The sequence below is a fragment of the Nomascus leucogenys genome, chromosome 11 (assembly GCF_006542625.1).
Source record: "Nomascus leucogenys isolate Asia chromosome 11, Asia_NLE_v1, whole genome shotgun sequence".
NCBI classification, from domain to species: Eukaryota; Metazoa; Chordata; class Mammalia; order Primates; family Hylobatidae; genus Nomascus; species Nomascus leucogenys.
Genome location: NC_044391.1, coordinates 46,319,447 through 46,342,137, shown reverse-complemented (window position 1 = coordinate 46,342,137; position 22,691 = coordinate 46,319,447). Strand labels below are relative to the sequence as shown.

Below are 22,691 nucleotides of genomic sequence, written 5' to 3'. Positions count from 1 at the left end.
GAATCTGGTAGCTGGGCTGAAGAGATAACTAATCCTTAAAGGTCAGCAAGGTCAAAATGGGTCATGAGGACATAAATATGGAACTGGCATTTCATAAACAAACAAGGCACCTCAGGCCTATGAAAACTTGTTGTCTTACTATTCCCTTCTCTCTGCAGTCTTCCTAAGGTGTAAGATTTTCTGGATTTTGTCTGCTTCCACAGTTCAGCTTCCTTGGCTCACTTCCTTGCTCCAAAACCAATGTCTCCATTGACTTGTATATTTTAAAATTAAATTTTAAATATATGAGTGATGTTACCTTGTTAAAAGAGAGAGAGAGGCCAGGCACGGTAGCTTATGCCTGTCATCCCAGCACTTTAGGAGGCCAAGGCGGGCAAATCACGAGGTCAGGAGTTCGAGACCAGCCTGGCTAAAATGGTGAAACCCTGTCTCCACTAAAAATACAAAAAATTAGCTGGGCATAGTGGCGGGCGCCTGTAATCCCAGCTACTCGGGAGGCTGAGGCAGGAGAATCACTTGAACCTGGGAAGCGGAGGTTGCAGTGAGCCGAGATCGCACCACTGCACTCCAGCCCAGGCAACAGAGTGAGACTCTGTCTCAAAAAACAAAAAAAAACAAAACAAAAAACAGAGAGAGAGGGAGAGAAATGGCCTATAATGCTTAAGTTCCCTTTGACATTTACTTCTCCCCCTTTACCCTAAATCCTCTCTTCTCTCCCTAAAGGTTACCATTAACAGAAGTTTGGTGTGTATCCCTCTATAAAATATATACTATTTTATACTAATTATATCACATAGTATTCTAACAAATCCTTCTCAGTTCCTGCAGTCTACATTTCTGATGGTCTTAACCTTTTTAGCTTAAAGTACCTCTTTGTGAATCTGAAAAGCTGCCTATACTTTTTTTTAAAAAAATCACGTATCAACACATAAAATGTCACAAGTTTAATATACAAGAAGCCCATCCACATGGAATCTATTCATCTCAGGTGAACAATTGTTTTTTACTTTTAAGTGATAGCTTCCTTTTTCTTGCAAGCACTCATCATAACTATTCAAAAGCCAAAAGTAGTGACCCAGAATCACACAGATGCGGCTCAAGATCAATGCATGCTGTTCAATTTGAAACTAGAATGTGTCTGTCACTTCTTAAAAAAAAACCAAAAAACCCAGTATATAGCTCCCACATATAATCGGACATAATTCTTTTTTATTTTTATTTATTTATTATACTTTAAGTTCTAGGGTACATGTGCACAACGTGCTGGTTTGTTACATATGTATACATGTGCCATGTTGGTGTGCTGCACCCGTTAACTCATCATTTACATTAGGTATATCTCCTAATGCTACCCCTCCCCCAGCCCCCCACTCCCGGACAGGCTCCAGTGTGTGATGTTCCCTACCCTGTGTCCAAGTGTTCTCATTGTTCAATTCCCACCTATGAGTGAGAACATGCGGTGTTTGGTTTTCTGTCCTTGCGATAGTTTGCTAAGAATGATGGTTTCCAACTTTATCCATGTCCCTATAAAGAACATGAACTCATCCTTCTTTATGGCTGCATAGTATTCCATGCTGTATATGTGACACATTTTCTTAATCCAGTCTATCATTGATGGACATTTGGGTTGGTTCCAAGTCTTTGCTATTGTGAATAGTGCCGCAATAAACATACGTGTGCATGTGAATCGGACATAATTCTTGCCCGACTTTGACCCACTCTAACTCAGTGCAATTTAATTATCTATATTTCACATAGCTATGCCTGATCACACACACAGGTTCATTCGCTCAAGAATTCTGGTCACCAAATTTGCTATTCCAGTCACATTACCGGTAAGAGATCAATGTATTTGTTTGTTTGTTTGTTGTTTGTTTGTTTGTTTTTGAGACGGAGTCTTTCTCTGTCCCCCAGGCTGGAGTGCAGTGGCGCGATCTCGGCTCACCGCAATCTCCACCCCGTGGGTTCACGCCATTCTCCTGCCTCAGCCTCCCGAGTAGCTGGGACTACAGGCGCCCGCTAACACGCCCGGCTAATTTTTTGTATTTTTAGTAGAGACGGGGTTTCACCGTGTTAGCCAGGATGGTCTCGATCTCCTGACCGCGTGATCCGCCCGCCTCGGCCTCCCAAAGTGCTGGGATTACAGGCTTGAGCCACCGCGCCTGGCTGAGATCAATGTATTTGATATATGGTCTTGAAAGACCAAGTTTTATTAATTTTTTTCCCTCTGAAGGAGTGGTGAAATTATGCTTTATCTTCTCTATGCTGGAAGTTCACAAGTTTTTGATTATTCAAAAATCATAAAAGGCCAAGAGGTCTTGAAGTAAGTAAAAATAAGTTCAGGTTTACCAACAAACTCTACAGCCTTAAGTTACTTTCTGCCGGCCAAGGTTTTCTCATCAGAAAATGAGGACAAGTGTTTGACCTAGAATTTGGGAAACCTGACTAGTGCTGTACTGTGCTAAAATTCACTCTTCTTATGTATAACGTTGTTTCATTATTTTATTAGTTGATGGCCTCTCAACTTTACCCAGTAATAAGAGAAACTTTACCCTCTAATTAGAAAATAATGGATATCTACTTTTGGCCTACTGTAGCAGAGGAAAAGGCAGTTACCCTAGGACTGGTTTTGAAATAATCTTTCTAAAAACAAAGAAAAAAACTATGTTAATTTTGGATTCTTCCTGATAACACCTATATTCGATCTCATAGAAAAATCATGTCTAAATTACTTGTCAGATAAATTGATTATCTTTTCCAGATTATTACATTACTACTTAAGGAAGAAATAACTTGGCCATAGTATTTTCACTGTCACATATGATCACACACAGCTCATTTGCTCTTGGCAGCCTTACAGACACTGAAATACAAGCACAAGGAAAGCACGTTTATATAACACAAATCACCAGTTACTCAATTACGGACACACACAAAAAAGCAAATATACATACAGATACCCTTAATAAGCAAACCACAGTAGAGATCTGTGTAGAATCATCTTACTCTGCCAGACGATTCTACACAGTTATAAAATCCCATTACTACGCAGCTTAAAAGTACAAATCACCTCACACCCCACAGCAGGAAGAATCACACACAGGCAGAAACACAACCATACACACCTGGCCACGGAAAGACTCTCAGTCCACCCGGCATCTCCCATTGTCACCCACACGCACACACACCCCAAGGGCCTGGCAGGGCACACAGAGGGTCCTCGGCAAATCCGAGGTTCCGGCGGGTCCCCGCACCGGCCCCAGCTCCTCCCCGCACCTGCCTGGCCGGCGGGTCCCACCCACTCTCCTGCCAGGGATAGACCCTGGGACGACTCAGAGCTCGCTCTCGCAGGCCCTGAGCGCCTGACGCCTGCGCATTGAGCGCGGGCGGGCGGGCACTCCCAGAAACCTCCGGGGCGCTGCAGGCGGGACAAGCAGGTTCCACAGCCCGAGCCCACGAGCCCCCAAAGGGTGAGCGGCCCGGGCCTCCTGGCTTTCTGGCCGGCCAGCCAAGCGCTGGACTACATTTCCCAGAGGCACCGCGTCCGGATCACCGGACTACATTTCCCAGAGGCACCGCGCCGGAAGCGTGGCTTCATTTCCGTTAGTTTGCGAGATTTGGAGGCATCGCGTGGGGAGAGGGCCGCGTCTGTGGAGGAGCTTGGCTCCGCACTTGCTGGGCTGGCGAACCTGAAATTGGGCTTGGAACCCGGGCGCCAGATCTTGCACCCTGAACTGCACCTCTGTCAAGGTAGGAGTGTCCGTTCCAGAGCGGACACGCGCGGAGAAAGCGTCGCTGGGGTTACTCGTGTGGCCGTGTCTCCGGTTTTGTGTGCAGGCTACAGCCTGCCTGGTATTGGCGACTGCCTGTGCATACACGACTGGACGTGTGTGGCTGTGGTTTTGTGTATGAGCATTTGTGTGAGTGTGAGTTGTGACTCTGAGCGTGTTTGTGACTGTTTGCCTACCTGGCTGGGATATACTTATGTGACTGTGATTGTGTGTGTGCCGCGTGTATAATTGGGGTTTGCCTGTGACTATGAAGTGTGTGACAGTTGTGACAAGAGTGTTTGGATGTGCTTGTGTCACTTTGAGGTTGTGTATAAACCTGATATCGTGGGACGGATTTGCCAGTAAATTTAAGGTGTGTGACAGTGTTGCCGTGACACGGTGTTTGTTACCGCGTGTTTCCCTGATCTCGTACTTGGTTGGGTGACTGATTGTGTGTGACTGTGGAGTTGTGTGTGCTGTTTTCATGACTGTGTAAAGAGACTAAAATTGCAGCTTTGAAAGGGTGTTTTTAGCGGTATGTGTCTCTGACAAGGTGCTTGGATGTAATTATATGCCTTGTACTTAATGGGATTTTGTTTGAGACGAGGTGGTCTAACAATGTAGTATAATTGGGTGATTGTGCCTCTAGCTGTGGAAATGTGATTATGTGTGACTTTATGTGGCCATCTGTATATTCTGTGACCTTATGGGGGTTTAGTCCAGTACAGAAGTAAATTTCTTTTTGGTGTTTCTGGGGTTCATTTGGGGCTGAGGTCTGCCTATGGATTATGAGTCCAATGTGGCTCTGTGCTCCTCCCATGTGGCTCTGAGGACTTAAGGACTTTTTGTTTTGACCACAGTGGCTGCCCTTTCATCCATGGCCTGTATTGCTTCATTTCTGTATCCATCCTCGGTTCACCTTGGGACATGTAGTTATGGCTCACGACTTCTTCCCTGCGTCCTCTTGCCTTATAACCTTAAGGGGATTGGGTGCAGGGAAGTGGCAAGAAGTAAGGAAGTCAGACATTTGGACACCTGAGTGAAGAATGGGAGGTATTTGCAAGCCACAGACCCGGTCTTGGGATGAGAATTTTAGGGCTGATAATACCTTCAAGACAGCCACCGGATCCTGTGCGCGGTGGCTCACATCTGTAATCCCAGCGCTTTGGGAGGCAGAGGCGGGTGGATCACCTGAGGTCAGGAGTTCGAGACCAGCCTGACCAACATGGTGAAACCCTGTCTCTACTAAAAATACAAAATTAACCGGGCGTGGTGGCGCATGCCTGTAATCCCAGCTACTTAGGAGGCTGAGGCAGAATTGCTTGAACCCGGGAGGCGGAGGTTGCAGTGAGCCAAGATGAAGCCACTGCACTCCAGCCTGGGCAACAAGAGTGAAACTCATTCTCAAAATAAATAAATAAATAAATAGGCCACTGGAAATATAATGGGATTCTAGGAGTGGGAATAGTTTAAGAGGGAGTGCTTTAGGAGACAGCCACCCAGTTCTGAACCTGAAGCACCCCATTGCAGGGCTGTCTCCAGTGTACAGCTTTGAATCCAGAAATAAATTCAAGCCCAAGACAGCTGTGACCTGGCCCTTCTTTCTGATACAGAAGGTAGAAGACCTTTTCTAGTCTTCTTCTGACTTTTCTTTATGTTAAATGAGATTAAAAGGATGGAGGAAGAGGATATGTTATAATTTAGTATATTCCCCAAGAAAGGCCTAATATCTCATTCCATTTTTCTTTTTCTGAGAGTAGAGCCCAGAGGAGAAAGAATGGCTGTTTCAGTAGCAATGTCCAAGGTGAGTATTTCCTCTTTGTTCCTAGAAATACCTTTGTTATTACAGGACATAGACATTTTTGTTTTCTTTTTGAAATTTCCTGCCTTCTCAAATGATAGAGGGGCAAGGCAATTTTTGGTAGATTGAGAGCAAAGAAAATGTGCCATTAATCGGGATAGATGCTTCCCCAATAGTGGTTAAATTTAGGAAGAATGGATTTGAGACTCATGGATTTAAAAAGGGGAAGAGAGAAATAGCTCTATTGTATTATTTAAAAAGGGAAAGAGCTCTATTGTGTTATTTCTGATACAGCGCCATTTTGATTTTTTAACTTTTTTTAGCTTTTTATGGAAAGTTGCAAATGTACACAAAAGTATAATGAATATGCCTAGCTTAAAAACGATCACGGCCGGGTGTGGTGGCTCACGCCTGTAATCCCAGCACTTTGGGAGGCCAAGGCGGACAGAACGAGGTTAGGAGATCGAACCCATCCGGGCTAAAAAGGTGAAACCCCGTCTGTACTTAAAAAAAAAAAAAAAAAAATTAGCTGGTCCTGGTGGCGGGCGCATATAGTCCCAGCTACTCGGGAGGCTGAGGGAGGAGAAGGGCGTGAACCTGGGAGGCAGAGCTTGCAGTGAGCCGAAATCGCGCCACTGCACTCCAGCCTGGGCGACAGAGCGAGACTCTGTCTCAAAAAAAAAAAAAAAGCGATCACTTTCCAATCTTGTTTCATTTATTCTACCTTCAGTTCAAAATCCTTTCTAATTTGCTCTTTTGATTTCTTGACTTACAGGTTATTTTGATGTGTTGTGTTTTCAAATATTTTGAGGATCTTCCAGAGATCTTTTGTTACTGATTTCTAATTTCGTTACATTATGTTCACAGAATATACTTTGTATGATTTGGATCCTTTTAAATTTATTAAGATTTGTTTTATGACCCAGAATTTGATGCATCTTAGTAAATGTTCCATGTACACTTGAAAAGACTATATTCTGTGGTTGTTGGGTGGAGTGTTCTATAAATGTCAACTAGGTCAGGTAGGTTGATAGTATTTTTTAAATGTTCCATATCTTTACTGATTTTTTCTTTGTTGGATTTTTCTCCTTGTCAGTTTCTGCTTCATGTATTTATTTATTTTTTTTTTTTTGAGACAGAGTCCACCCAGGCTGGAGTGCAGTGGCACGATCTTGGCTCACTGCAACCTCCACCTCCCAGGTTCAAGCGATTCTCCTACCTCAGCCTCCCGAGTAGCTGGGATTATAGGTGGGCACGACCATGCCCAGCTAATTTTTTTCTTTTTTTTTTTTTTTTTTTAGCAGAGATGGGGTTTCACCATATTCGCCAGGCTGGTCTTGAACTTCTGACCTCAGGTGATCTGCCCACCTTGGCCTCCCAAAGTGCAGGGAGTACAGGTGTGAGCCACTGCTCCTGGCCTGCTTCATGTATTTTGATGCTGTGTTATTAGGTATATAAAGGTTTTAGATTTTTACATCCTACTGGTGAATTGACCTCTTTATCATTAGGAAATGGTCTTCCTTATCCCTCATAATATTCTTTGCTCCAAACATCTACTTTGCTTGATATTTAATGTAGCCATTCCAGCTTTCTTTTCATTAATATTAGCATTGTGTATCTTTTTCTATCCTTTTTCTTTTAACCTGTTTGTGTTTTGACATTTCAAGTGCATTTCTTATAGGCAGCATGTAATTGGTTTTTTTTGTTTGTTTGTTTTTGTTTTTGAGACACAGTCTCACTCTGTCACCCAGGCTGGAGTGCAGTGGCGCGATCTTGGCTCACTGCCACCTCCACCTCCTGTGTTCAAGTGATTCTCCTGCCTCAGCCTCCCAAGTAGCTGGGATTACAAGCACACACCACCACACCCAGCTAATGTTTTTGTACTTTAGTAGAGACGGGGTTTTGCCATGTTGGCCAGGCTGGTCTCAAACTTCTGAACTCAGGTGATCTGCCTGCCTCAGCCTCCCAAATTTCTGGGATTACAGGTGTGAACAACCACACCCAACCAGCAATCTCCATCTTTTAATTGGAGTATGTAGTCCATTTATATTTAGTGTGATTATTGATATGGTTTGGTTCAAATCCATCATTTTGCCATTTGTTTTATATTTATCCCATCTGTTCTTTATTTCCTGTTCTCCCTTTTCTGCCTTCTTTTGGACTGAGACAAAGAGTTTCAAAATAACAATACCAATATTTTTACCAACCATATGAATATAGAAAAACAACATAAAGTCCTCTTGGAGTTTGATAGGATATAGCCCACTAGGGATCTATAATCAAATAACTGTGTTTAAAAGTCATCTAAAATAACACTTCTCATATGGTTAAGCTGCCAGCTGGAAATGCAGTTAGGCTCATTTGTTTTATATTGCTTTTCATGTTTAGGGATTGCTTTTCTCCCACTATGATTTAATTTTGTTTTAAAATTACATAACATATATCCAAAATCAAAATTACAGAATAAGATGAATTTGAAGAAGTCTGGTGTCCATTTCTGTCCCCTCTACCTGCTTCCTTCTTCCCTCTATAGTAGCTGGGGCTACAGGCACGCGCCACCATGCCCAGCTAATTTTTTGTATTTTAGTAGAGACAGGGTTTCACCATGTTGGCCAGGATGGTCTCAATCTCCTGACCTCGTGATCCGCCCACCTCTGCCTCCGAAAGTGCTAGGATTACAGGCGTGAGCCACCACACCTGGCCCCGTTTTTGCTTTTTTTTTTAAATTTTACTAATCCATCATACACAGTGATGTGCACTTCTCTGAAGTAGTGCATAGTATCTGGTTGTTTTCCTTTATGTGATGTTAACAGCCAGCTATTGACATCTTTATGTGAATATGTTATTTTATCAGGGGTTACAGAATGATATTCTAATTCTTCTGCATTTATTAGCTGGAATATATCTATAAAGGGAGCCATCCTTTCTCAATGTCTTGGTTACCTGAAGAATAGTTTATGAAAAAGAAAAACTAGAATAAAAGATTGGTTTTTCTCTTATTATTTTTCAGCATCTTTCAAAGCTTATTCTGTGGTTTTCTTTTAAACTATTATTATTAACTTGTGTATTAAAACATATCTGTTATGTTTCAGTCTGTAACAATAACTGTTCTTATTAATGCTCACATTGTTCCATGTATGGCAAGTGGAAGGTTTACCCTCTCTGATTTGTCTGCTTTTGGACTCCTTTTTATTCTTTTTGACATGACCCCAGTAGTCTTTGGCAGATTCCAGACTTTCTGTTCTGATAGAGTATTCTAGGCTCATTTTGTACAATTTCCTCTCCCAAACATAAAATCAGCCACTTCTTTATGGGGCCCTGGTTCCTTTTATAAGAAGTGCTTTTAAGAAGTCACAACCAGGATAGTAGGAACTCTCATTGCTCTTAGTTGTCATTGCTTATAGCCTTAACAGAGCTGGTGAAATACAAATTTTTTAGAAGGAGAAAAAAATCCTGAGTGTATACTGATATTTCCAATTGAATTAAGATTATAGAGTTTTTCTTACTATCTTTGATTTTATATTTGTGTTTCTTTTATAATCTGAAAAAAATCTTAATTCGTAATGATTAATGATATTAAGATTCTCACTGATATATGTGTGTGTATAATCATTTCAGGTTATATACATGTATTAGTTTTAGACTAACAATGCCAATATTATTAATAACAGTATAACTACTGAAAAACTCTAAGACATAACTTCATAAAGTTATAACATAAACTCTTAAGACAACTTTGAAAAACAGTTTATAGTTATTTTGTTTGGGGGTTATATTGGGTCTAATGTCAAATGACTATATTTTAAAGTTCCTGAAAATAATCACTTCCTTTATATGTTTAACCTTCCAGCTTTATGCACAGATAAGTTTGTTTCATTTTGCTTTTGGTTCTTAGAGATTTTTTTTCATTTTGATTTAATTTTGTGATTATAGTTATAGAAAACATACTTGTGGTTCCAAAGTCACATAGATTTGATTGGTAATACTTTATAACTTTGTTGTATGTCTGTCTTCCTAGAGGCTATTGAGCTGTAATTTTTTTTCACGTAATATCTTTGTGAGGTTTTAGTATTATGGTTATTTGGCCTCAAAATGTAGAACAGAGTGCTATCTCCTTTTTCTATTTTCTGAAAATGCTTGTGAAAGAATAGTATTATATCTGCCTTAAATATTAGTAGAATTTACTGGTAAAGCCATCTGGGCTTCTCTGTGGACAGTTTATTTGTTTGTTTGTACACATTCAGTTTCTTTAATATCCATGGGATGATTTTTATTTCTGTTTTTTCTTGTGTGAATTTTGGCAATTTTTGTTTTAAGGAATTTGTCTATATTGTTGAAATTGCCAAAATTATTGGCATAGAATTGTGTTATCTTTTTTAATTAAAGCTTTAAAAAATCTGTGGGGCAGTCTCCACTTTGGTAATATTTTTTCTTGAAAACTTGGTAGGGGTTTATAAACTGTATTAATCTTTTGAAAGAATCGATTTTTGAGTTTGTTGATATTCTCTATTGTAATCTACTTTATATTGTGCATTTTGTGCTTATTTTTATTCTTTTCTTCTTACTTTCGGCTTCATTTGCTCTTCTTTTTCCACCTTCCTAAGGTGGCGGCCTAAATCATTTTTCTAACATAAGCATTTGACACTATTAATTTTCCTCTAAATACTGCTTTTGTTGCAGCTCACAGAATCTGATAAGTGTGTTTCCATTGTCACTCAGTTCAGCATATTTTTCAATGTCTTTTTGCATGGGTTATTTAGAAGTATGTTTAATTTCCAAATATTTGGAGATTCTTGTTACTAGTTTGTAATTTAATAATATGTGGACACTGACCACAGTATATTCTCTGTATAATTCAGTTTTTAAAATATTTGCTGTTACTTGTTTTATGACCCAGCATCTGGTTTATTTTGATGACCTTTCCATACGCAGTTGTTAATGAAGAGTCTGACTCTTGCTAAAATTCTATGTGTGGGCTCTCAGGCTCCACCAGGTCATTCCTGGCAGGCCACACAGGGGAAAGCTGGCCTCCCCACAGCAGACTTGGTGCACATCTAGTGCATTGTAGTCTCTAAAGGGAGTTGCAGTGCAGGACTCAGGCCTCCCAGACCAGCCATGCTGTGTGTGTTTACATTCCTAACCCAGTCACCTCCATTAGGAGGCCTCTTTATCAGGTGCCTCTGCCAAGAGGACATCCTAATCTAGGGGAGAGGGGAAACCTTGAAGACACTTTTTTTCCCACTCTTAGTACTCAGTAGTTTTAATTTTTTTCTTTATTTCTTTTTTCTTTCTTTTCTTTTTTTTTTTTTTAACATATTTTTGGAGACAGGGTATTGCTCTGTCGCCCAGACTGGAGTGTAGTGGCGTGATCATAGCTCATTGCAGCCTTGAACTCCTGGACAGTTCAAGCAATCCTCCTGCCTCAGCCTCCCAAGTAGCTAGGACTACAGGTTTGCACCACAATGCCTGGCTGATGTTTTATTATTATTATTATTATTTTGTAGAGACAGATTGTTGTTATGTTGCCTAGGCTGGTCTCAAACTTCTGTCTTCAAGCAATCTTCCTGCCTAGGCCTCCCCAAGTGCTGGAGTTGCTTACAGGCATGAGCTACCGTGCCCGGCCAGGCCTCACTACTTTTTCACTCTTAGCCCTTCCCTTGTCTTCTTGTCCCCTGGTCCCAGTTCATAAAATGAATGACAGGAACTTTTTGTTCTGCATTCCCTTAGCAGTGAGATGACTCACTTCTGCACTGATCCACATTTGCACTGATCTGCCTGACCCTCTCTGACCCTCTCCAGGTGATGTTTCATGATTTGGGTTGGGGGAGTGAAACAGGGGAGTACTCAGCGCTTTCTCTGGGTTAGCCTCTTAAATTAAGTGACTACTAAGTGATTAAAGGCTGGTTGTGTTAATCACTTATTCCAACACCTTGCAGCTCAGTTCTCTTCAGCCCAGCTTAGCTTTTGGTAAGTGGGTGTGGTATTCTACTAATATATATTAACTTGGCTAAGGTACTTGTTATAGTGGTGTATAAATCCTCTATATTGTTATCGATTTTATTGTCTACTTGTTCTGTCAGTTACTGAGCAAAAGATTTTAAAATTCCCAACTCTGATTGTGGGTTTGTCTCTTTCTTCCTTTAGTTCTGTCCATTTTTGCTTCACATATTTTGAAGCTTTGTTGTTAAATCTCTACATCTGGATTGCTATCTTCTTGATGAGTTGATCCTCCTTATTGCTAGTATTTCTCTTTATCTTGAAGTCTATTTTGTCTTATACTAATATAGGCATACAAGCTTTCTTGTGATTAGAGTTTGTATGGTGTATCTTCCCATTTTACTTTTAGCCCATCTTTATATTTAAAATGTGCTTCTTGTAAAGAGCATGTAGTTGGAACTTGTGTTTTTATTTTGTCTTGATACTGTCTTTTTATCGGAATGGTTGAACTCTTATTAATACAATTTAGTTTGAGCTCTGCCATAGATGGGAGCATCCATATGTGGCTCTTAAGAAGAGCTTAGGGCCACTTGTGGTGGCTCATACCTATAATCCCATCACTTTGGGAGGCTGAGGCAGGAGGATTGCTTGAGGCCAGGAGTTCAAGACCAGCCTGGGCAATGTAGCAAAACCCCATCCCAACAAAAAAAGTAAAAATTAGCTGGGTATGATGGCACATGCCTGCAGTCCTAGCTACTTCGAAGGCTGAGGTGGGAGGATTACTTGAGCCTAGGGGTTCAAGGTTACAGTAAGCTATGATCATGCCGCTGCACTCCAGCTTGGTTGACAGAGTGAGACCCCGTCTCAAAAAAAAAAAAAAAAAATTAAAAATAAAGAGCTTTGCACTTTTTTGGAGTTTAGGTCTTTTAAATTTGTGCCCTCAGCTCTCTGATGAATTTAAAAGAAATTATGATTTTTCATCTTATCTGAATTATTTTTAGGTTGTTAGGATGGGCACAAGTATCTCTTGCAGAAATCTATATGCTGAAGAAGTCGAATTTTCAATTAAAAATGTATTGAGTACCTATATCAATGATTCTCTGCAGAGGCAGTTATTCTCCCTAGAGGGTGTTTTGGAAATATATCTAGGTACTGTTGAATGTTAAAGTAACTGGGTTGAGGGTAAAGACTTCTAGCTTTTTTGTTTGTTTGAGACGGAGTCTTGCTCTGTCGCCCAGGCTGGAGTGCAGTGGCGCGATCTCGGCTCACTGCAAGCTCCGCCTCCCGGGTTCACGCCAGTCTCCTGCCTCAGCCTGCCGAGTTGCTGGAACTACAGGCGCCCGCCACCACGCCCAGCTAATTATTATTTTGTATTTTTAGTAAAGACGGAGTTTCACCATGTTAGCCAGGATGGTCTTGATCTCCTGACTTCATTATCCGCCCGCCTTGGCTTCCCAAAGAGCTGGGCTTACAGGCGTGAGCCACTGCACCCGGCCGATTTCTAGCTTTTGAAGGAGTGAGGTCCCGGATCTAGGTTAGAGATTACCCAACTTTTTCTGTAAAGGGCTAGACATTTCACATGGCTTTGCGGGCCACATGGTCTCTGTTGCAACTCTTCAGCTCTGCTGCTGCAGTGTGAAAGTAGCCAAAGGCACTACATAACTGAATGAGTATGGACGTATTCCAGTAAAACTTTATTTACAAAACTAGTTGCTAGACAGTAGTTTGCCAACTTATGATTTAGTTGTCCATCAGTGCATAACAAAAAATTGCCTGTGATTTGCAAAATTGAGAACCATACCTGGAAAAAATGTGTTTATAATTATCCGGGTCTGGAATCTCTTACATAATGCATTTTGTGCATGACTTTTTCAATTTGCTGAATTTATCTACTTTCCTATTATTGGATAAGTTTTACTATTAACTGTATCTTCCAGGAATGCAACCATGATTTGATTGAGAAAAAGGCTGTACTTTGCTTAAGAAATTTACTGAGGCCGGGCGCGGTGGCTCACGCCTGTAATCCCAGCACTTTGGGAGGCTGAGGCGGGCGGATCACGAGGTCAGGAGATCGAGACCACGGTGAAACCCCGTCTCTACTAAAAATACAAAAAATTAGCTGGGCGCAGTGGCGGGCGCCTGTAGTCCCAGCTACTCGGGAGGCTGAGGCGGGAGAATGGCGTGAACCCGGGAGGCGGAGCTTGCAGTGAGCCGAGATTGCGCCACTGCACTCCAGCCTGGGCGACAGAGAGGGACTCCGTCTCAAAAAAAAAAAAACAAAAAACAAAGAAATTTACTGAGATTTTTTTTAACCATTTCAAAAAGTTACAGTATTGATGCAATGCTAATTGTGATATTTGTCTTGCCCATAGCAAATATGTATAGAAACCTCCACTTATAGATAATGCATTTCTATTTATTCTATACGTACACATGAACACACATATATTTAACCTTTATTTCAAAATGTCAAATATAAAAGGTGTCAACAATAGTTACATATTGTCATTTTATAAGTCTAAATTTCTTCATTATAAGTAATTGTAAGCATAAGCATTTAATTATTTGTGCCTTCTAATGTAGTTGTGTATGATCATAAATATATTGAAATATTAAGTTGTTCATTATCTCCATTTTTGACATCTATAGATGTGTTGTTATTACCTATGAGTTTCATTTCAGAAGCGGTAGAGATGTTGTTATATTTTCTTTTTGTATGTAGAAAGCATTGAGTTTGATCAAGTTAAGAACCACAACATATATCTGTCCCCCTTAGTGTGTGTTTTGGGGGTGAGAGAAACAGGAAGAAAACAACAACAAAGATAATTCTGACTGAATCATTTGTTACTTTGCAAAACACCTGGTCTCACGGTTCTGCTTTCTCCTCCGTAGCTCTGCATTCTCCAGACTCTGTGCTTTCCTAAGATAGGAACCCAGAAGAGGACTGATCATTTCTTACAGCTCTAAAAACCATGGCTCGGGTAAATTGGAGTTTCTTTGTGCTCTCTTCACTTACTTTTTTACAGAGTATGTGTGTGTTTGTATTCCTTATTCCTGAAGCTTCATTCCTAACTGACCTCACTCAGGAATATGCTCCTCAGTTTGTCCCATTCTGATAAGTGATAGTGTCTTCCCTAAGTGTGTCTTTATAATCTAACCTTTAGTCACATACTTACTCAACAATCCGTTCAGCATCTTTGACTAGGAACACTGATCTAACAAAAACAGAGTTCCCTGATTTCATAAGGTGGAGGAGGATGTTAAATGGCACCACACATGAAAACCTTTTGAACTTCTCTTTAGATCTGAGTTCCCAGGTAGACAAGACAGGAGTTGGTCTTGACTGGGATCACTCTCAATATGTGGCAAGAGCTCATGCTTTATGAGTTTTTAAGATTAGGAAGATGATTAGGGACTGAATACAGAGAGATCAGGGATCTTCCCGAGGAACATATAATTTAATATGGATCAGTTTGAAATTCGACATTATGTGCTGGTCTTTAATGTATAAATTTGGATTTTTTCACCTTTCTATTATTTAGAATGATGAAAAGTTACATTTACGGATGAATGGTAAATGTGATCATAGTGAAGATGATCATTCACCAGCAGTTGTTAAGAATAATAAACTCTGAGAACCAAGAAATACTTACAAGATTTTTACAACCTAAAATGTTAGCAAATATGAGCACTTATTAAGTCAGATATATTTATTATATGGAGCTATTCCATAGCCTATAAAATATTTACTAAATTATTGATGACAAGGAAAATGTTTATGATATAGTACTCTGATCTAACGGTGAATCTGGAGCTTCAATAAATTCTTTAATTTTGTACAAATCTTATTTTATAAGGTTTTACAGAAAAATTTTCCCAGTTATTTTGTTTATTCCTTAAATAGTGAAGAGAGAAACTTACATTTATTGAGAATGTATAATACACAATATACATATTGTATAGAATGCTTGTGTATGCTACTTCTTTTAATTGGGACATTGCATTTACTTTATTCCCAGACTTATCTGTAAAGTAAGATGTTCTATATGCAGAAAACATGTATAGCAGGCCAGGTGCAGTGGCTCACACCTATAATCCCAGCACTTTGGGAGGCCTAAGCAGGAGGGTCTCTTAGGCCAGGAATTCAAGACTAGCCTGGGCAACATAACAAGACCCCTGTCTCTACAAAAAAATTTGAAAATTATCAGGACACAGTGGCACGTACTGCGGTCTCAACTACTCAGGAGAATGAGACAGGATCACTTAAGCCCAGGAGTTCGAGGCTGCAGTGAGCTATGATGGCGCCACTGCTCTCCAGCCTGGGTGACAGAGTGAGACCCTGTCTCCAAAACAACAACAAAACTATAGCAATAGGAATAATCAGGAACATAGTTGTACTTTTCAGCCCATGTGCTCTGTTGCTTCCTTTGTGGAGGGTTCCCCTTCATCTCCCTCTCCATTGAAAAAGTATTTTTTTGGCCGGGCACGGTGGCTCATGCCTGTAATCCCAGCACTTTAGGAGGCCAAGGCGGGCAAATCACAAGGTCAGGAGTTCGAGACTAGCCTGGCCAAGCTGATGAAACCTTATTTCTACTAAAAATACAAAAATTAGCTCGGCACAGTGGCAGGTGCCTGTAATCCCAGCTACTCAGGAGGCTGAGGCAGGAGAATTGCTTGAACCTGGGAGGCAGAGGTTGTAGTGTGCCAAGATTGTGCCACTGCACTTCAGCCTGGGTGACGGAGCAAGACTCCATCTCAAAAAAAAAAAAAAAAAAAGAGCATTTTTTTAATTTCCAAAACTGACATTTTGTTTGTTGTTTCAGAAATTAGTGATGTTCAGGGATGTTGCCATTGACTTCTCTCAGGAAGAGTGGGAATGCCTGGACTCTGCTCAGAGAGATTTGTATAGAGATGTGATGTTGGAGAACTATAGCAACTTGGTATCACTAGGTAAGGAATCTGGCCTTCATATTTCAGGATCTACCTTTGGAATGGCTGCTTTCTCTGCTGTTATCTCAAGGTTCCTTTTTAACTAATTAACTGAATTTCTTATTCTTTTCAAAGGAGGAGTTTGAAATTACTGGAAGTAGACATGGTTTCTGAGGGCACCTTTATCTTTTCCATCCTTCAAAAAGCCTTACCAATGCCTTCTAATACCATCTTCCTTGATGATCAAAGGGCTAAATTTGAAGTTTGGGATACTTGGAATATTGGCAGATAAAACAGCCTATACATTGTTACACTTTAGATCTGCTAAAGGAGCTCTAAATAATTCACAGGCCCAGTCACAGATTTAAAAAATAGATGCAGAGATGTATGTTTTTTCTGATAAAAGAGTTTACATCATTTATATAGTGATAGAGTGGATCAATGCATTTCACCAACAACTCAAATGAACGTAACCCATTAATTAGAACAAACACATTGTCTTATGTGTGCTTGGTAGTTGAATATTACATATTAAGAACTTTGGGCTGGGCTCGGTGGCTCACGCCTGTAATCCCAGCACTTTAGGAGGCCAAGGTGTGTAGATCACCTGAGGTCAGGAGTTCAAGACTAGCCTGGCCAACATGGCGAAACTCCATCTCCACTAAAAATACAAAAATTTAGCTGGGCATGGTGGTGTGTGCCTATAATCCCAGTTACTCAGGAGATTGAGGGAGGAGAATCACTTGAACCCGTGAGGTGGAGGTTGCAGTGAGCTGAGATCATGTCACTGTACTCCAGCCTGGGTGACAGAGCGAGACTCCATCTCAAAAAAAAAAAAAAAAAAAAAAAAAGAACTTTGCATTGGACGTTGAATGAATATGCTAGAATCATCTTTTATTGTAAAATAGTTGAGGGGGAACCTGTGATTGTCTAAGAAACTTTATTGTTTTCTTCTGTAGTATTTTTATATGAAACAAAATCCATATCAATTACAACTTTAATAAGTGATTTTCCAACCTAGATGATAACTTTATTCCTTGTGCTGGAATAAACTGTCTCTTGCCTCTTCCTTCCTTTCTCCTCTGAAGACTTTAGGAAGTCAATGATTAATACATGTCCCTAGAGGACCCAAGTTCTGTGGAAAAAAAAACCTATGACTTGAGGAGAAAAGCAAGGGTTTTTCACCATGATCTTCCTAAAGACTCTTACCTAATTTCTACTGCCTCCTTTCCCTGTTGGTCTTTTGTTATAATTCTTCCCACTTTCAAAAGAGGGAAATGGTTGGCCGGGCGCAGTCTTATATGTGCTTGGTAGTTGAATATTACATATTAAGAACTTTGGGCTGGGCACGGTGGCTCACGCCTGTAATCCCAACACTTCAGGAGGCCGAGGCGGGTGGATCACCTGAGGTCGGGAGTTCGAGACCAGCCTGACCAACATGGAGAAACCCCGTCTCTACTAAAAATACAAAAAATTAGCCAAGCATGGTGGCACATGCCTGTAATCCCAGCTACTCGGGAGGCTGAGGCAGGAGAATCGCTTGAACCTGGGAGGCGGAGGTTGTGGTGAGCCAAAATCGTGCCATTGCACTCCAGCCTGGACAAGAAGAGCGAAACACGGTCTCAAAAAAATAAAATAAAACAAAAGAGAGAATGGCTCTTCCTCTTCCACAGTGACAACACTTTTATGTAAACTTGGGAGTCAATTCCTTTCCAGATTGTTTCTTTAAATTTAGACTTACCATCTTTATTCTTTAATATATTCATTTATCCAAAATATGTTTATTGAAGGCCTATTCTCTGCCAAGGACTATAGTAGCCATTGGGGAAATAATGGTCTAGTTAAGGTTCTTACTCTGCTGAAACACTTTCTTGTGGGAGAAATACAAAATACATAAGGAAACAAAATTATATGTATATGTGTGTGTATGTGTATACATATGTATGCATTTAATAAAAACATAACAACAGGTAGTGATAAGCAGTACAAATAAAGGTAAAGAAAGGTAGGCAAATAAAGAATAATGGGCGGTTGGAATGGCCTATTTTAGATTGGTAGATTTTGGAAAATCCTCTCTGAAGAAATAATATTTGAACAAAAACTTAACTAAAGTAAGGGCATGAGTCAAGCCATATCTGGGAGAGCAGTGTAAAGGCCTTGGGGTGGGTTTTAACTTCATAAGAGGAACAGAGAAACATTATGTCTAGGGAAAAGTGAATATTAGAGTAATAAGAAAGACTGTTAGGCAATGGGAAAAAAAAGACTGAAATTTTATTCTCTAGGGTGGTGCCTTCTGACTCCCATCTAAAGCAACTGCAAATCTCCAGAGGAAAGTAAGAGGCCTTTAGAATTCTCATAAGTTAAGATCAACAAAAGGTGAGCTCATAAAGATCATCAAACCCACAGAGAAATAGGTCACAGATGAGTGACAGGTAATCTGAAGAAACAACATATTACATGGCAAAATCTTTACATAGTAGAATGATTAGATGTAGCTATAAGCTAGTGGTGATAGTTTAAAGAAATAAAGAAATTAAACAACAAAAATGATGACTAATAGATTTTCATAAAGGGACAGATTTGAAAGACAACCAAATAGATAATTTAAAGGTTCTATTTAGTTCTTTTTAAAAATAATCATTAAAAGATTGATAAATTTGGCTACATGAAAATTACTCTATCAAAAGACATTATAAAGACAGTAAAAGACAAGCCATGAATTGGGTAGAGATACTTGCACTGCATATAGACAACAAGGAAATTAGTATCAGAATAGAAAAAACTTCTACAGATTGATAAGAACAAGATAAATAACAATACTGAAAAATTTGATAAGAGATATCTATTGGCAGTTCAAGGGGGAAAAAATGCAAATTAGGCTGGCGTGGTGGCTCACGCCTGTAATTCCAGCACTTTGGGAGACTGAGGCGGGTGGATCACTTGAGGCCAGGAGTTCGAGACCAGCCTGGCCAACGTGGGGAAGCCCCATCTCTACTAAAAATACAAAAATTAGCTGGGCGTGGTGGCAGGCACTTGTAATCCCAGCTACTCGGGAGGCTGAGGCAGGAGAATCGCTTGAACCTAGGAGGCGGAGGTTGCAGTGAGCCAAGATCGTGCCACTGCACTCCAGCCTGGGCGACAGAGGGAGACTCCATCTCAAAAAAAAAAAAAAAAGCAAATTAAAACCACAATGATATAATTATTTCACATGCTGTAAATTGCAAAAATTAAGATGCTTGACAGTACCAGGCATTCTCAAGATTTGGAGGCAGAAGTGCACTATATCTTGATATTCACAATAGCCAAAAAGTGGGAACAACCCAAATGTCCATCAACTAATGAATGGATAAAATGTTGTATTTTCTTACAACGAAATATTATTCAGCAATAAAAAGGAATGAAGTTCTGATACATGCTTTAACATGGATGAACCTTGGAAACATGCTATAAAGAAATACCTGAGGCTGGGCCGGGCGCGGTGGCTCACGCCTGTAATCCCAGCACTTTGGGAGGCCAAGGTGGGCGGATAAGGAGGTCAGGAGATCGAGACCTTCCTGGCTAACACCGTGAAGCCCCGTCTCTACTAAAAATACAAAAAGAAATTAGTCAGGCGTGGTAGAGGGCGTCTGTAGTTCTAGCTACTCGGGAGGCTGAGGCAGGAGAATGGCGTGAACCCGGGAGGCGGAGCTTGCAGTGAGCCAAGATCTCGCCACTGCACTCCAGCCTGGGCGATGGAGCAAGACTCTGTCTCAAAACAAAAACAAAAACAGAAATACCTGAGGCTGAGTAATTTATAATGAAAAGAGATTTACTTAGCTTATGCTTCTGGAGGCTGTACAAGCATAGCACTAGTGTCTGCTTGGCTTCTGGTGAGGCCCAAGAAGCTTTTAGTCATGGTGGAAGGGAAGGGGAGTCAGTGTGTCACTGGCAAGAGAGGGAGCAAGAGAGAGAGGAGGAAGTTCCAGCCTCTTTTAAACAACAAGATCTCGCGTGAACTCATAGCGTAAGAACTCACGACGGAGTCTTGCTCTGTCGCCCAGGCTAGAGTGCAATGGCCCGATCTCGGCTCACTGCAACTTCCTCCTGGGCTCAAGCGATTCTCCTGCCTCAGCCTCCTGAGCAGCTGGGATTACAGGCACTTGCCACCACACCCAGCTAATTTTTGTATTTTTAATAGAGATGTATTTCACCATGTTGGCCAGACTGGTCTCAAACTCTTGACCTCGTGATCCACCCACCTCGGCCTCCCAAAGTGCTGAGACTACAGGCGTGAGCCACCGCACCCGGCCAAGAACTCACTCTTTACCACAAAGATGGCACGAAGCTATTCATGAGGGATCCACCCCCATGATCCAGACACCTCCCACCAAGCCCCATCTCTTGGCACTGGGGATTACATTCAACATTAGATTACATCAACATGAGATTTGGAGGGGACAAACATCCCAACTACATCCCATGCCAAGTGAAAGAAGCCAAATACAGACACTGCATATTATATGATTGCATTTATATGAAATGTCCTCAACAGGCAAATCTATACTGACAGAAAGTAGGTTACTGGTTACCCAGCACTGGGGATGGGGAAGAGGTAGAACGGGTGAAGAATGAGGAGTGGGGAGATGAGAAGTGACTGCTAATGAGCACAGACAGCATTTATTTTGGGGGTGAAAAAATGTTTAAAAATTAGATTGTTGTGATTGTTGCACAACTCAATGGGTATACTAAAAGCCATTGAATTGTGCAGAAATAATATGGAAATGGTTGCCAAACTTGTGTGTACTTTAGAAATAGCTATGGTCTTTTAAAAAATTCCACAGCCCAGGTCACACCCCAGACCAATTAAATAATAATCTCCAGGCATGGTACACAAGTATCATTATTTTTTGAAATTTTCTAGGTTTTTCAAATGTTTAGCCATGTTTGATAACCACTGCACAGTGGTATTATCTGAGAATTTTTTTTAATTGAATGTTCACTGCATTTAATTTATTACCAATACACTTGGATTTATTTATCCTCTATTTTATGCTTTTTGTTTCCTCCTTTTATCTTATGGGCTTAAAAAATTTCTCCCTCCTTAATCAGGGTGGATACAATCTTGTTTTATTTTTTGCAACTCCATTATCCCCCTTGTTTTATTTGGAAAACATACAGTATTTATATATTTTTAGAAGTTATCTTTAAATTTTATCATATGTACCTAATTCCTTTTAATGTCAATGATATTTTATAGTTTTTATTCATTGTAATTGTGTCTGAAAAATTATATATTTAATGGACATTATATATTTTGATGGATACTAAAACATATTTATTCAGTCCACATACAATATTTGGTTTCCATATTGCTTTGCAATAAACTTGCTCTATCTCCACCCCTAGGATTTCAAGGCCAGCAAGTTGAAAAACAGACATATAAATAATAGTATCTACCGTGAAATAAATTGGTAACCATTGTGGCAATTAGTTGAGGTTCTAAGGAGAGATAAGAAATTGACATCTGTATGTCAAATATATATTTTATTGTCACAGAATTCTTATCAGAAGTATACCAGCAATGTATACCTATTATATACTTTATCAATAGTGGCTATTATCACTTAGAAATATCTTTGTTGAGGCCAGGCACGGTGGCTCACTCCAGTAATCCCAGCACTTTGGGAGGCTAAGGCGGGCAGGATCACGAGGTCAAGAGATCAAGACCATCCTGGCCAACATGATAAAATCCCATCTCTACTAAATATACAAAAATTAGCTAGGTGTGGTGGCGCATGCTTGTAATCCCAGCTACTCAGGAGGCTGAGGCAGGAGAATCGCTTGAACCTGGGAGGCGGAGGTTGCAGTGAGCTGAGATCGCACCACCGCACTCCAGCCTGGCGATAGAGCAAGACTCTGTCTCAAAAAAAAAAAAAAAAAAAAAAAGAAATATCTTTGTTGATTTGTAGATGAAAAACAGAAGAACATTTCTGCCATTGCCGGTGAATTTAAATACTTTGGGGGTATTTCTGCCTGTTTTGGTACTTTAATTATTATCATTATTGTTTGTGTCACTTTACAAATACATACTTAATTTAGTGAAGTCTAAAATTCATGTCTAACTTTCCTTAAGATAACGTAAAGGATATTGGAATGCTTTAACTTTGATCTATTTCTCCAATCTGGTATTGTTGTCTGGTATTTTACTTCTGTTCTTTTTTTAACGTACAAAATGGGCATTATTTTTGTTTCATAATGGCAATGTTTGCTTGTGG

The 22,691-nt window shown here is 40.3% G+C and overlaps 1 protein-coding gene across 2 annotated transcripts in view; it reads left to right on the top strand.

The window, feature by feature from the left end:
* The first annotated feature begins 3,593 nt into the window (after positions 1–3,593).
* Positions 3,594–22,691, top strand: part of ZNF420 (zinc finger protein 420) — a 47,218-nt gene continuing 28,120 nt past the window's right edge. The window contains exons 1-4 of one of the 2 annotated variants that reach the window (XM_012510388.2): positions 3,594–3,750; positions 5,531–5,574; positions 14,401–14,489; positions 16,332–16,458. In XM_012510388.2, coding sequence (XP_012365842.2) covers positions 14,481–14,489; positions 16,332–16,458 — 136 coding nt within the window. In that variant the 5' untranslated portion in view covers positions 3,594–3,750; positions 5,531–5,574; positions 14,401–14,480. The remainder of the gene's footprint in view (positions 3,751–5,530; positions 5,575–14,400; positions 14,490–16,331; positions 16,459–22,691) is intronic. The other variant, XM_030822284.1, reaches the window with a different exon arrangement.